Source organism: Macrotis lagotis, chromosome 1, assembly GCF_037893015.1.
Source record: "Macrotis lagotis isolate mMagLag1 chromosome 1, bilby.v1.9.chrom.fasta, whole genome shotgun sequence".
Classification (NCBI taxonomy): domain Eukaryota; kingdom Metazoa; phylum Chordata; class Mammalia; order Peramelemorphia; family Peramelidae; genus Macrotis; species Macrotis lagotis.
In genome coordinates, this window is record NC_133658.1 from 758,648,155 (window position 1) to 758,664,782 (window position 16,628).

The window sequence follows — 16,628 nt, forward strand, 5'->3', positions numbered from 1 at the left end:
GTGAGGTAGTTTGGCTACTAAAAAAAGCCTGAATGTTTATCCAGAAGGAGAAAAAGGGGTAAAAGAAGTATGAAAATAAAATGCTAAACTTATTGGACAAGAAATCATAGTTGGTAGTAACAAGGAGCTCAATATGATAGAGACTGAGTGACTGGGATAGAATGAATGTTCAAAAATGGCAAGGACAAATAAAGAATATAACTTTTCTCCCTGATTCTATATATTAGAGATTATATAAGAAAACATTGCAGCTTTAAAATGTGTGCCAAAATTTGTCACATATGTAGGCGAATTATAAGTTTTATGGAACAAGAGAAAATGAAAGAAATATGAAAAATTTAGAATGAATTTATCAGTAATAGAGTATTTCTAGAGTGTGCAACAGAAACAGAGAAGGTATGATACCATATGATTATTAAAAGCAACTCTTCTTTAGTTGCTAAAGTCTTATATTGATGTATTTACTGATCCTTTGTGGCTAATACATGATTCTGCTGTCAAAAAGTTACATTGGAATGACTTTGTTCTTGCAGATATATTGTGGTAGAGGACTGTGGTTGTCAAGGTACTCTGGTTAACCTTAGACATTGATCGGCTCTTTTTTGTATGCAAAGTAACTTTTATATTGAACATGGAATTTTGCTACCATTAATTATCACATAAGTATTTAATTAATTGGATCGAATTGAAGAATTGAATCAGAACTGTGAACAGTTTAATTTCTCTTTCTCTTTTTATATTTTTCTGTCAACTCAGATGAGGACTATGAGGAAATATCCACTCTTCCATATACTAAGTAGAATAAGAACCTAAATACTATGTATCTCAGTAGATTGCATATTAATAAGCTACTCATACAAAATAATTGTTTGTCTACCAGGTCCAATGGAGGACACAGGAAGGAAAAAGGAGTTATAAATCCTTGATTAACTCAAATGGTTCAACTTGGCTACACACTGGGTGATATTCCAAAAATATCAGTTCATATTTCTGTGAATAATGTGACTGAAAAAAATTCTTTTACAGCTTCTAGATAACCTTGAAATTGTGTGGAGCTTACACACATCTAGCTCCATGGGTCTCAAATTCAGGTTCTCTCTCAAAAAGCAGAAGAAAAAAAATGCAACAAAGCCACAAGAACCATTTTAAAACCTTGTCAGTGTCTTTCAGGGTTATACATTACAGAGAGAAATCATGGAACCTAGGAATTTGAATTATACTTAGGGGATCACCTACTCTAACTAGTGAACTCTGACAGGAATCCAATATATAGAATTCCTACCATGTATTTATTTAGTCTATTTCCTAATATTCTCACTGATAATGCCCTCACAACATTCAAAAGCATGGGCAGGATTGGAGAATTGTATATAAAATACCATTTTTCTTTGATCTCCACTGTTTTAATCTACTGGAAAATGACCAGAAGAAAGCATTCTGAAGTAATCGTTTTCCTTCATAGGGTTCACAAATTCTCCTGTACTCTAGGTTCCTATTTTTCTCTTCTTTCTGGAAATTGAAGTGGTTATTACATTTTAAAATAGCATTAGTTTACTCCATTTTGCTATCTTCCATCATTTTATAAAAATAGTTAAGTTTCAGTTTCTTGTAAGTCACTAAATTTTGGAGAAGCTACAAGATTATTCTGTGTCCCAATGGTTACTTAACTTTTGGAATGTCACAAAACAAGCAGCTTCCCTCTCACCAATTGTATTCCAATCCTCTTCAACAATAAGGTTTTCACTCCATGCTAAATGGAAGTTAAATGTGTAGAAACCAATGGTCACTGCCTTTGACTACTGAGCATCTAGGACCAACTTTCTGTCTGCTCCATATGTATTGTTAATAAATTGCTGATTGAATGAAACTACTTGCTCTCTTGGTTTCACTGTAACAGATATGGTGCACAATGACAGAACTGAGATTGTAAGTCTTTGTGTGATTACTCAAACAATCTAGGAAGCTCCAATAACATTTCTAGTATGAATTTCCTTTAGAAAAGACAACCCATCCTTAGACTCTCATGTTCTCCTGAACATGTCCAGAAGAGTTCCTTAGAGGTGAGTAGTTCCTGCTGAAGGTACCATAGAGACTGGCTCTAATAAGCCAATGAACATTCCTTTAGGAAACTTGTCTTTGACCTGGAAACAGAAGAAACTTTCTATTCAGAAATGGATGATTTAAAATAGCACTTTCAAATTGTGTAAATAATGGTCTAGGGGCGGCTAGATGGCATAGTGGATAAAGCACTGGCCCTGGAGTCAGGAGTACCTGGCTTCAAATCCGGTCTCAGACACTTAATAATTACCTAGCCGTGTGGCCTTGGGCAAGCCACTTAACCCCATTTGCCTTATAAAAAAAAACATAAAAAAAGAATGGTCTAAAATGTATAAAACTCAAAATGATTCCCTAATCTCACCTTAAGAAGATACTTTCAATTCCTGAAAATTAAAGACTTAGAGATTGCTTTTAGAAGCCAAGTCAATTGACTTTTTAATTAAACTGTCAGTGGAAGATAATAAAGCTGAACTTTGGTAAACTATTTCTACCTTGTCATATTATCTACATTTTGTGTCTTGTTAAATCAAATTAACTTCATCCTATAGGCTTATCATTCAAAGGAAAAAAGTGGCACAAGAAAACTATTCTAGAGAATTTTCAAAGTATTCAGAGAATCTCTTTCTGTTTCTCTCTCTCTCTCTCTCTCTCTCTCTCTCGCTCTCTCTCTCTCTCTGCATTTCTAAGTCTGACTAAGCAGAAGGAATCTCTAATATTAGGAGACATAAATAAGAATAAGGCAATTTGTGTTCTCATCTTGCAGGAATTAATGGCATTGTAATCTAATTAAATATTAGATTTATGGACAAAATTTCTCTACTGCAAATTTCCAAATTATGATTTGATTGTTTCTTTTTTTAATATTAATTTCTTTTTTATTCATATGCACGTGTATATTTTTAAGTTCTGCCCTTGCTTCCCATCTTCCTCCCCTTAGCAGTAAACAGTCAGGTTAGCATTATACGTACATATTTTTGATTAACATGTTTACAGATTATGAATTTTCATTATGAAGAACTAAATTTAAGGAAAAGAGATATATAAGAAATAAATTTTTAAAAATGCTCATCAGATTTGGAAATTTTTTTTTGTTTTTCTTTCTTTGAATTGGGATAACATTGTACATGGCCAGTCTAAAATGGTTCTCCTAGCTTTCTGAATTGCTGATAGGAGATACTTTCGTCTAAGTTGATCATCTCACAGTGTTGTTGTTAATGTGTACATTGTTCTCTTGCTTCTACTCCCTTTACTCAGCATTAGATCCTGCAGGTCATTCCATGCTTTTCTAGAGTCTGACCACTTATGGTTTCTTTTAGAACAATATGTAGTATTCATGTACCATAACCTGTTTAACCATTCATCAATTGATGAACATCCCCTCAGTTTCCAATTCTTTGCCACTACAAAAAGAACTGCTATGAATATTTTGGAATATGTGGAACTTTTCCCCATTTTTATGATTTCTTTTGGATAAAGGCTTAGAATTAGAATTGCTGGGTCAATTTTATTACTTTGGGCATAGTTCCATATTGCTCTCCAGAAAGAATGGATACATTTACAACTCCACTACCAATGTATCAGTATCCCAGTCTTCCCACAACCTCTGCAATATTCATCATTTTCTCTTTTTTTCTCATCTTGCCCTATCTGATAGGTGTGAGGTGATTTGCATTTTTCTAATCAATAATGATTTGGAGCATTTTTATCATATGATTTTATATAGCCTTAATTTCTTCATTTGAAATATTTCTATTCATAGCCTTTGAACATTAATCAATGGGGAAATGACTTGTAACCTTATAAATTTGATGCTATTCTCTATAGATTTTAGAAATGAGGCCTTTATCAGACCTCCTAGTTGTGAAGATTGTTTCCCAGCATCCTGCTTCCCTTCTAATTTTGTTAGCATTGATTTTACTTGTAAAAAATCTTTCTAATTTAATATAGTCAAAATCATTCACTTTGCATTTTATAATATGCTCTAATTCTTGTTTGGTCATAAATTTATCCCCCTTTCCATAAATATGAAAGAATATTTCTTGGTCTATTAATTTATCTTTGGTGTTGCCCTCTATGTCTAAATCTTGGATCCAATTTGACCTTATTTTTGTATAGGATGTGAGTTGTGGGTCCATGCTTAGTATTTGCCATACTATTTTCCAGTTTTACCAACAATTTTTGTCAAATAGGGAATTCTTATCTCAGAAGCTGATGTCTTTGGGTTTGTGAAACAGTAAATTGCTATAGTCATTTACTGCAGTTTCTTTTGTATCTATCCTAATCCACTGATTCATTACCATATTTCTTATGCCATACCAGGCAATTTTGATAACTGCCACTTTATAATATTCTTTTAGACCTAGTAGAGCTAGGCCACCTTCCTTTACAGTTTTTTTTAAATCAGTCCCCTTGCTATTCTTGACCTTTTGCTGCTCCAGATGAATTCTGTTACTATTTTTTTCTAGATCCCTTGATTTGATTGTTTCTATAAGCAGTTAATTTTTTTTCAGTTTGGAACACTTCTCTGTAGAATTTCAATTAAGGAAAAATGAAATTAAAACTGTGAAAGTTACATAGAAATAGATTTTAGAGCATTTTTCAATCTTTCTCTGGAGACTGACAAATTTGTTCTTTTATTCCAAGGAAGTAATGTGATGTCACTAATTAGAGAAAGAAGAAAAAATGGGTTTACAATTCAATTTTATTTGACACATAAGAACTGCTTATTATTAACTCTTTCTTGACCATAGAAAGAGAGGAGCTTGCTTACATCAGGGAGCAACTTTAAAGTAAGTAAATTTTAATATGGAAGACTCATTTTTGTATTTTCACTGTATTTTTTTTCTGTGAATGATAGAACAGAACTTAATTTTTATGTAAACTGGGGCCAAAGTTATTAAGAGATATTGGAATTGAATATGCATTTGAAAGCTTTTAAGAATCCCAAAGCTGCACTGAACCTAAGGAGGGGAGTGAAGAGAGAGAGAGAGAGAGAGACTGCAGAGCTCTGTCCTCTATCCCTGGAACAGGACTCTGGGGCTCTGAACACATTCAGATACTAATTGCAGTCTAGGCCTCCCCATAGAACAGCAGGGACCCCCTCCACCTCAGCCCCGTGGCAGAGGGGGGCACATATGTTCATTCACAGACCAGGAGGGAGGACAGAGCCTCACACACTGAGACCCTTGGGGGAGTGTCCCAAAATCTCAGGAAGCACACCCAAACCAGGCTCAGGCTGGGAAAATAACCAAGCAGAGAAACAAGAGGAACATCATTGAGAAATATTTTGCATATGAGCCCAAGAAGGATCAAAATACTCAGTCTGAAGATGAGGAAGCACAAGCTCCTGCATCTAAAGACTCCAAGAAAAAGAAATTGGACTCAGGCTATGACAGAGCTCAAAAAAGACTTTGAAAATCAAATGAGGGAGTTAGAAGAAAAACTGGGAAAAGAAAGGAGAGAGATGCAGGAAAAACATGAAAATGAAGTCAGCAGCCTAGTCAAGGAAATCCAAAAAAATGTTGAAGAAAATAGCATGCTAAAAACCAGCTTAGGTCAAATGGATAAAACAGTTCAAAAAGTTATTGAGGAGAAGAATGCTTTAAAAAGCAAAATTGGCCAGATGGAAAAAGAGATAAGAAAGCTCCCTGAGGAAAACAAATCCTTCAGACAAAGAATGGAACTCAGGGAGATTGATGAATTTATGTGAAATCAGGACTCAATACTTCAAAACCAAAAAAAATGAAAAATTAGAAGAAAATGTGAAACATCTCATTGAAAAAACAACTGATATGGAAAACAGACTTGGGAAAGATAATTTAAAAATTATTGGAATACCTGAAAGTCATGATCAGGAAAAGAGCCTTGACATCATTTTCAAAGAATTACTACAGGAAAATTGCCCTGATATTCTAGAAGCAGAGGGCAAAATAGAAATGGAGAGAATCCATTGATCACCCCGAGAAAGAGATCCCAAAAAACCAACCCCTAGGAATATTATAGCCAAATTCCATAGCTCCCAAGTCAAAGAGAAAATATTACAAGCAGCCAGAAGGACACAGTTCAAATATCATGAAGTTGCAGTCAGGATCATACAGGACTTAGCAGCATCTACATTAAAAGGTCATAGGGCTTGGAATATAATATACTGGAAGGCAAAAGAGCTTAGAATGCAGCCAAGAATGAACTACCCAGCAAGGCTGAATGTCTACTTCCATGAACCAGGGGAATTTCAAATGTTCCTTTTGGAATGGCCAGAGCTGAACAGAAGGTTTGATCTTCAGATACAAGACTCAGGTGAAGCATAGAGAGTGGCGGAGAGGGGGAAAATATGAGGGACTTGATGATGAACTGCATGTATTCCTGCATAGAAAAATGACACTGATAATACTCATATGAACCTTCTCAGTTAATAGAGCAGGTATAGGGAGATTTTGTAGTTGAAGCACAGGAGAAAACTGAATTTGAAGATAAAATATGGTGTAAAAATGGAATCCATAATAAAAAGGGAAATGTAATGGGAGAAACAAAAAGGAGAGAGGGAATAGGCTAAGATATTTCATATAATAAGATTTTTCTTTATTATAATGAGCTATTGCGATGATATGGAAGGGGGAAAGTGAGGGGGAATGAGGGAATCTTCGCTTTCATCAGAGGTGGTTAGAAGAGGAAACAGTATATATACTCAATGGGGTATAGGCATCTGGAGTAAGAAGGAGGGGGAAGACAGGGGGAAGGGAGGTGATATGAGTGTTGGAGGAGAGGATTGATCATGGGGGGGGTGGTCAGATATAACACATTTTCTTTTTTTTACTTCTTGCAAGGGGCTAGGATTAGAAGGCTTGTCCGAGACCATAGGGCCAGGTGGATGCTGGGCCTAAGGGGTGGTATGGGGGCTCAGGGCCTCTTGGCCCCAGAGCTGGGGATCTGTCTACTGAGCCACTCAGCTACCCTACAGCAGAGTCAGAGTGAAAGGAGAGAGAAAATATAGTACATGGTAGTGGAGAAATATGAAAGGAGGGAGCTGTGATCAGCAATGGCAACGGTGGAAAAATATGGAAGTAACTTTTTTGATGGACTCATCATAACGAATGTGATCCACCCATGACAGAGTAGTTGGTATTGGAACAAAGAATCAAGTACATTTTTATTATTATTATTATTATTTTGGAGGGGGGCTGCAGGGCAAATAGGGCTAAGTGGCCTCCCTGGGGCTGCATAGTAGGGTGATCATTGGGTGTCTGAGGCTGGATTTGGAACCAGATGCTCCTGGCTCAAGGGCCAATGCTCTGTCTGCCACCCAGCCACCCCTACTCTATTATTACTATTTTATTTTATTTTGGGTCTTTTTTCATTTTTGGTTTTTCCAGGGTAGTGGGGTTTTGGTGGCTTGAATGTCACACAGATGGGTGATTGTTGGGTTATGGAGCCAGATGTGGGCTCTGGTGCTCATGGCTCCAGGGTTGGTGCTCCATCCATTGCGCCACCTGGCCATACCTACAATTATTACTATTATTTTTTTAATTTTAATTTTTCTCTCTCCCCTTTACTTTATCGCTCAAGTGAGTCCATATTTATGGGGGGAGGGGGTATTTCATTTACTCTTAAACAAGAATATTTTATTAATGTATAAAAAGCATTATTTGTACAAAATGAGAATAAATATTAAATAAAAAATAAAATATGCATATGCATATAAAAAAAAGAATCCCAAAGCCTTAGGTCTTGGAACTAATTGATTTTGTGTATTAAGAATCTGTGCCAAATTGTTAGGGGGGAAAAATTCAGTGAAAATTAATTCTATAAATAATCTGGGTTATGATTCAGAAATAAAGACTTGAGGAATTAAGTCAAGTCAGGTTAGGTCAGGAAAAGAAAACAAAAGGGAGTTTTTTTGGCTCATTTGGTGATTTTTTAAGTGAAAGAAAAGTATTGGGAAGTTGAATGTGCCACCATAATGTTTTTTTTCTCTTTCTGAGCAAGAACTAACTGAAAACGGTGGACCTTGAAATTTGAAATGTTCGTATCTGATGGCTTTTGGAGAAACTGAAATTGTACATTATCCTGTTTGTTTATATAGATACAAATGTGATTGAATTTATTTTTATCTCATTTAAGTGATATGTGTTCTCCTTATTGGGAAGATGAAATGCATTGCTTTAGTATTTATCTTAAAAGAATTATGTGGGAAAATTCATAGATCAGAAAAAAGTTAAAATCTAGGCTCAGAAAAATATTAGTTATGGGATTTTTAGCAAGTTTCTTCACTTCTGTGTGTCTCAGTTTCTTAATTTGTTGTGAGAATTGCTTTATTGTACAATGTTTGGTACAGTGGTTGGAACATGGCAAGCACTATATAAATATTAGGATCTTTAAACAATCTTTGTTGGTCTTGAATAAAATAAAAATCTAATGACAAAAGTGAAAAATTGAATGATTTTCTATGTAACCCAATTCTGAAATACATTTAATTGAAGTTATGTCAATGGATAATTTTGTTTCATATTTTAAATATGTGATAGTGTCTTATTATATCTTATTAATATGTCTAACTATATTTTTTAATTTTTATATTGTAAAATTTGGGAAAAAATTATATCTATAATGCTGCTAGAAAAGTAGCTTCTCTTTTAATCTGAATGCTATTAGATTATGAATTCAGTGGTTAAAAGAATGTAGTAAAATAGTAGAAAATTGTTAATTATGTTATAGGGTGTATTTACTTTTGGGACAAAAGTTGTACAGACTCTTTAAATTATCTTTAACTGTGAAGATAAAAGTAAAGTAAAATGGATTTTATCTAGACCTATTTGAGAGTAATTTATAAATAAAATTATGAAACTCTATTAAAAATAGCCTATTTTGGAATTATGTCTTTGAGTCAGTTTAATAGCAATTAGATTCAAAAATCTCAATCTTGCCTTCAATACAAATTAGAGATTTACTAAAGTCAGCTTTTTTCTGGAGTTTAGAATCAGCTATCAACTATTCCTTGTATTTATAACAGTCCTAGTTATTCTTAATTTATAAGTGAGGGGTAAATGAAATGTTCTTATATTGCTTATTGTTAGTTTGTGCAATGTTAATTTGTGAAATGTTGTTATTTGAAGTAAAATTTCTTGGGACTATAATTTGATATTTTTCCATGCTTTGACTTTAGGTGTGATTGTCTGAATTGTCATGAAATCAGTAGTTCACCATTCAAGGGAAATGCCATGTGAAGTCCAAAGGGAGTTCAGTCTGATAATTAGTTAATGTCTGTCCTTGGAAAAAGTTGGGAGGGCAAATTTGAACTAGCCCAAGGAAGATACCCTTGACTCAGTTTCCCCATTGTGTTATTTCCTTTCTGAAGATGAAATTTTCCCACCTGGTTAATTCTCAGCTATGCTAGAATACACCATAAATAACTTTGCTATATGCCTGGGTGTCAGATATCACTCATGCCTGGAATAAAACAGACTTAGTAAATCTTTCTCTTGTTATGATCAATTTGTGACTTTAAGGGTCTTGATATTATCAAACTCATGTCTCTCCTTTTCCTTTCATAGTAAACTTCTACAAGAGGACATGGAACAGTGGAAGTTTTGTTATTATAAAACTTAATCATTAATAGATTAATATGAAAATTTCTTTGAGTTACCATAACAGGATGCAAGCATGAAATACTTTACTTGTTTGTAATTGAATTTGTGGTCAGTTCCACATTGAAAGCAGCTCAGTCAATGAGTTCTTACACTTTCAATCTACCTACTACTTGTTATACATTCAAGTATAAGATTAAGTTCTTGAAATTTATCATTTGTTCAAAATGACATTGTAATAATTTCCTCTAAAGAGGCAAATATGATGTAAAATGAGATGTTAAAGTTTTATAAGTAAATGGCATTGTAAAATTTGAAAAAGCAACAGACAAGAACTGGCATGTATATACATATATATACATACATACATACATATGTATGTATGTATATATGTAGTGTGTTTATGTGTCTTATTGGGTTCCAAATGACTCTAATGAGATATAAAGTCCTTGAGCATGTTTTAGTAATAAGTTCTCAATATTGGATTAAGAAATTTACATATAAAATTGTATTGGGAATTGTAAAGAAAATTTGAATCATCTTTATTCTCTTTGAAGTCTCTGCCTAATAATTTTAAGTGTCAGAAAAGTTCATTTTTCCAAGTCAGGTCTTCATGAATTTATTTTTTAGATTTTTCCTTTAGTCATTTGATGGCGCTGTCCATATCAGGGACAGTTTAGATAAACATTAAAACATCAAGAGTTGAACAAAGAACAAAGACTATTATCTTTAATTTTTTAAAAAATGTTATATTATTATGTAATTCTGCTATACTTCATACTTTATGTTTCTACCTTAAGGATATGATTTCTCTCCCATCACATTCAATGCATGCCATGGAAAGAATGTAAAGACTAACAGACTGCTTTCTGTAGGGGTGTGGGAAGCAAGATTGGGGAAAAATTTTAAAATTCAAAATAAAGAAAACATAAATAAAGAAAAAACCAAGAGTTATGGAAGAACTAAAAATATCTCATACAATTTATGGGTTCCAAATTTAATGTTGTTCTTATAGGTCTGAATAGAATCAGAAATTAGGCTAAAGCTGGTTTTCATCACTTGCCCTAAATATAGAAAAAACAAATTTAGGAGACTAAATTATGCAATCCACTCCCTTTTTACTTTTCTTTCTTCCACTACTCCCATATATCATGTTACATACATACTTTTTATTTTAAAACATTTTAATTGATACCTTTTGTTTGTATCTCACCAAAATTACTTCCTTTTTATCAGGAAATTCTGCTATGTAAAAATTACTATGCATTTTTAAAATACTTTTTATTAATTATGTTGTTTTTCATCATCAAAATTTCTCTAAGTATTCCTTTTGTTCATTTTCTCAAAGTACTCTCCCATTAGACTAATGCTTCTTTCATTTTTCTTAAATAAAGACAAAGATTAGAGAAAAAAATTAGAAAATTGAATTAATACATTGACAAAATTTAAAAATATTTGTAATTTTCACAGAAAACCTGTTATGTTGTCACTTTTAAAAGGTCAAATGAGACCATAATCATTTTTTTAGGTTTTTTTGCAAGGCAAATGGGGTTAAGTGGCTTGCCCAAGGCCACATAGCTAGGTAATTATTAAGTGTCTGAGACTGGATTTGAACCCGGGTGCTCCTGACCCCAGGGCCAGTGCTTTATCCACTGCGCCACCTAGCCACCCCAAGACTAATCTTTCACACAATTCAAGATCCTATATCTGCTATTGTCTCTCAGATGGAGACAGTCTAATTTCTTTTCAACACAGAAAGGAAAACAGTGTATAGCTGGAACACTATCTCCTTAAACACTTCATCCTATCTGTTTGATGTTATCTTAAAAGCTGGTAATGAATAAGGAACATTTTCCCACAGTGTTATAGAGATAGAGGATTGATCTTTAATATCCTTTGATACATTCATTCACCTTTAAGGCTGAAAGTATGTTTTTTTCCTTTTATTTACTATATCTTTATGTTACAAGATATTTTGGAGAAGATAAAAGACTAATAGTTAAGAGACTTTGGTTTTAAGACCAGATTTTGCTGTTAACTTCAGGTAAATCATTTATGCTCCTTGTCGAATAGTTTATACAAAAGCAAGTGGGTATAATGCCTTTAATTCTTTTTCTGACCCTAAAAATTTGAAGATTTATCTGATAGGTGCAATAATAATTATTCCCCAGAAGGTTATTTAGGAAAAAGACATTTTCATGCTTTTTTAATCCTAAAAATGTCATGTCTCTCAATATTAAGAATGGGTCCATCTATTGATTAAATAAACAGGTACTCTACTCATCCAAAATGTAAGCCAGAGGAGGAATAGAGATTCAAATATGGGTAGAATCATTCAGTGTAACACAGGTTTGAGATATATTCTCGAAACCTCTCTGCAATGGATATATATGATATGTGTAAGATGAGGGCATCTGGTTTATACAAAGATTCTTTTTCTCATTTCTTTCTTTCTTGCTCCATATTTCAGCTCCAACTAACCCCATTACTACATTTTTCTGATTTTTCTCTTTTCACTAGAATTTTCTTTCTATCACTTTGTTCAAGGCAATTCTGACATCCTTATTTCTTAAACTGTAGATGAGGGGATTTAGCATGGGCACAATGATAGTGTAAAATACAGAGGACACTTTTCCCTCATCCATGGAGGTGACTGAAGATGGTTGTAGGTACATGAATGCAAGGGAGCCAAAGAAGATACCAACAGCTGTAATGTGGGAACTGCAGGTACTGAAGGCTTTTGATCTGCCTTCTGTGGATTGAATTTTTAAAATGCTAGCAATGATTAAAACATAAGAGCAAATAATTATCAGTGTTGGGATAAGGATATTAAATGTGCTGGAGGCCAGAGCTACCACTTCATTGATGTAGGTAGTAGAACAAGAGAGTTTCAAGAGTGGAATGACATCACAGAAATAATGGTTGATAGCATTTTCTTTACAGAAGAACAATCTAAGCAGGCACCCTGTGTGAGCTGTTGCCCCAATTAGACCTAAAATATACACCCCACCCACCAAGCTTGAGCACACTTGATAAGACATCCTAAGATTATACAGTAGGGGATGGCATATAGCTACATAGCGGTCATATGCCATCACAGCCAACATCTGACACTCAGAAATTACAAAAATGGCAAAAAAATAGAATTGAGTCATGCATGCAGGGTAAGAGATGATATTCTTCTTTGATAAAAAGTTCATCATCATTTTGGGTGTGATGACAGTTGACTGGCAGAAATCAATGAAAGACAAACTGCAGAGGAAATAGTACATGGGAGTATGAAGATGAGAACTGAGTCCAATCAGTATGATCATTCCCAGGTTCCCCACCACAGTGACCACATAAACACCCAGGAACAAGAGAAAGAGGGGCAGCTGGAGCTCTGGTTGGTCTGTCAGCCCTCTAAGAATGAATTCAGTCACTAAGGAATAATTTCCATTCTTCATTCTATTTGAGTATAGAATAATAGAATCCAAGAGTCTGTAAACATAAATAAAATAACAAGAAATGTGTCATCATTACTATTAGTCTCAAAAAGATAGCATTAAAAAATGTAACATTTTAATACACATTCATTTATTCCATTTCTCTCTGCTTTCTTATAAATATTGACAATCATATGCATAGCTTTTTGATTCATGTAAAGGACACTATTTGAAAAAGTCATTCCTTTCTTTCCCTCAAATATGCAATAATAATCATTTTTTCTTCTAGCCATTTATAATTTCTAAGTTCTTTGTTCCCATCCTATGGTTAATGCAACAAGTATTGAAGTCAGTATTCTTTCTTTCTTTCTTTCTTTCTTTCTTTCTTTCTTTCTTTCTTTCTTTCTTTCTTTCTTTCTATCTTTCTATCTATCTATCTATCTATCTATCTATCTATCTATCTATCTATCTATCTATCTATATTTATATAAATCTTAAAGAACTTTGAGACAGTAGCTCACCATTACATAGTAAGCATAGTGTTATATCCAGAAGTATTTTCTACTGAATTTTAAATGAGCACCTTTGTAGAATTGTTAAATCTGCTTTAGCAGTCAGAAAGGCAATGATGATGCAAGACTCAATACCATTGCAATTCAAAAAGAGGTACAAATCTTTCATCTCTTCAGTTTGCAAATTTCCTGTGATTGCAAATTTCCCTCAATTTTCATTGGAGTGTTTATAAATTGTAAAACTCCATTTCAGTCCATTAACTTTTGAATTCACAAACTAATGCTTCAGCTTGCCAGTTGAGATATTTTGGTCTCTGTCTCTTTTTCTCTTTTTTTCACAATAATGAAAAAGAATAACAGAAGAAACGCTATTTCTAATGATGAACAATTTGAAAATTATGAGCTGAGAAGGAAATCCTCCAAGGAGAGAACTTTTTAGAGGCTCATGACAGTTTTTCCTAGAATATCAAGTTACTATGTTGGGCCTTTGCTGTAATATAATGTACCTAAATTTTGACAAAGTATTTGATAAAATAAAGATAATGGGGAAATAGTGAAGTGATGTGGATTAGACAAAAATTATAATTTGGTGATCTCACAAAGACTATCGTCTTTGAGAATTAAATGTTGTTTTGACAAGAGGTCTCCAATAGAATACATCAGAAATTCTTGTTTGGTCTAGTACTATTAAATACTGTGGCTAAAGGCATGAATAAAATGTTTACCATATTTGAAAAAAACACAAAGCTTGGAAAAGTGACCATGAAATAATCAAAAATATCAAGACAGATTAAAAAATTGACTAATATGGTGAAATTTAATAAAACACAAATATCAATAGTAAAAAATTAAGTTTCAAAAGTTCAATAAAATAAAATGATAGGTTTAAAAGACAATTTAAAAAATATTTACTTAAGGCAATAGGGTTAAGTGACTTGCCCAACATCACACATTGAGGCAATTACTAAGTGTCTGAAGTCAGATTTGAACTTAGGTTCTCCTGACTCCAGGGCCACTGCTCTATCTACTGTGCTACCTAGCTGCCCTAAAAGTCAATGTTTTTGACAAAGATCTGTAAATCTTAGTATACTGCATGATCAATATATCTAAGAAATATAATGTGGCAGTCAAAAAATTATTTAATCTTAGGTTATTTGAAGAGAGTCATAATGTACAGTAACAAGGATGTAATTGTACTATTGTATTCTACTTTGTGTGGCAATTTATCCAGTTCTGTTTGCCACTGTTGAGGAAGGGCACTAACAATTTGGAGAATTTTCAGAAATGGTCAATGAGGGTTATGGATAATTTTGAAAATGTGCCATAAAAGGTTAATTTAGATGACATGTGAAATTTTAACTTGGATAGGGTAAGGATGAAGGAAACATGATAATTATTTCTAAGATTTTAAGGGCTCTCATATTCAATGGGACCAGGCCAATTTATTACAAGGACAAAACAAAGCAATAAATGAGAGTTGCAAAGTGATAAATTTAGGTTTGATGTTAGGATAAAGTTTCTTACATTATATGAAGCACACAGTAAAATTGATTTCCTGGGCAACAATAGACTCCCCCTCTGAGCAAATCTTCAAGTGGAGTCAGGATGATCACTATTGCTGTAGAAAGTTTGGGGAAAATCGTAGCAAAATGCTTAACTATATGAATGGTCCCTTCATACTCTAAAATTTTATAGATCTAACATTCTGAACTGAAATTTCTCTTATCTCCAAAATATAGTTCTATTTTTTTACAACCAGCTATACTCAGTTTTCAGGTTCATGTGATTGTCAGTGCAGCATTTAAAATAATATGAAGTTATGTTTCTTTTTGCAAGTCCTGAGGTTCTGCAAATTCTATTTAAAAAAGAAGAAGAATAGAAAAATGATTAAATACTCACCCTCTAGCTTTGGATCATAGAACTTCCTCACATATAGAGTCCTACCAGGAAAAATGTCTTTTATTAAGATTAATATAGTCCTGCACAGAGGCCTACAATGCAGAATACAGAACTCAAGTCTCTGAAATGTTCTAGGAATTTATTTCCTTTGAATATGATTATTTCTAATTGTAACTTTATCCAAAATATTTTCTTATGGTTTAGACAAAGGAACAGTATTCATCAGGTGTCAATAGAGCCCTTGATGATGATGTATCTTAAGACTTTTATGACTGTTTATATGATTCCTGGGACCTCATTAGTAAAACCCAAATAGACGCATCCATAGAGACTCAACTCATAAGGGATTTCCCTTATGGTTGCGAGAGCATGTATTCATTTTGAGGAAGTGTGGTTACTAAAAAGTCTGGATGTTTATGGGAAGGAGAAGAAGGAGTAAATGTATGAAAATGAGATGCTAAACTTATCAGAGAAGAAATAAATTGAACTGAATTTCCATAGCTGACAGTAACAAGGATCTCAATAAGATAGAGAATGAGTGACAGGGTTTGATTGAACGTTCAAAGGTGGCAAAGTCAAGTAAAGAATATCTCAACTTTTCTTCCTGAACCTGTATATTAGAGAGTATGTGAGAAAGCATTTACAACTTTTAAAAATTAATTAGTTGTCATATATTTTAAATTTTATTTTATTTAATGCAATAGAATTAAGTGACTTGCTCAAGGTCACACAGCTAGGCCATTACTAAGTGTCTGAGGCTGTATTTGAACTCAGGTACTCCTGACTCCAGGGATGGTGCTCTATTCACTACACCACCTAGCTGCCCCGAAAGTTGTCATATCTTTAGGAGAATTCTAGGTTTTAGGAAATAAGGGAAAATAGAAGAAATATTAAAAACAATTTAGTATTAAATAGTTTATTAGTATTAGAGAAGAATTCTAGAATGTGCAGCAAAAAGGGATAAGCTTAGGGTTGTTAATAGCAGCATTTCTTTACTTGTTAATCTCTCATATCAGAATATTTAGTGATTGGGGGCAGCTAGGTGGCACAATGGATACAGCAATGGCCTTGGAGACAGGAGGATTGAAGTTATAATCCAGCCTCAAGCATTTGACTATTTCTAGCTATGTGATTTTTGGGCAATTAACTTAACC

The 16,628-nt window shown here is 33.6% G+C and overlaps 1 protein-coding gene across 1 annotated transcript; it reads right to left on the reverse strand.

The window, feature by feature from the left end:
* Nucleotides 1–12,154: 12,154 nt before the first annotated feature.
* Nucleotides 12,155–15,973, reverse strand: LOC141487954 (olfactory receptor 8G1-like). The gene is made up of 2 exons (XM_074187592.1): nt 15,963–15,973; nt 12,155–13,085 (listed from the first exon to the last, which is right to left on the reverse strand). The coding sequence occupies exons 1-2, from the start codon at nt 15,971–15,973 to the stop codon at nt 12,155–12,157; spliced, it is 942 nt and encodes a 313-aa protein (XP_074043693.1).
* Nucleotides 15,974–16,628: the final 655 nt, after the last annotated feature.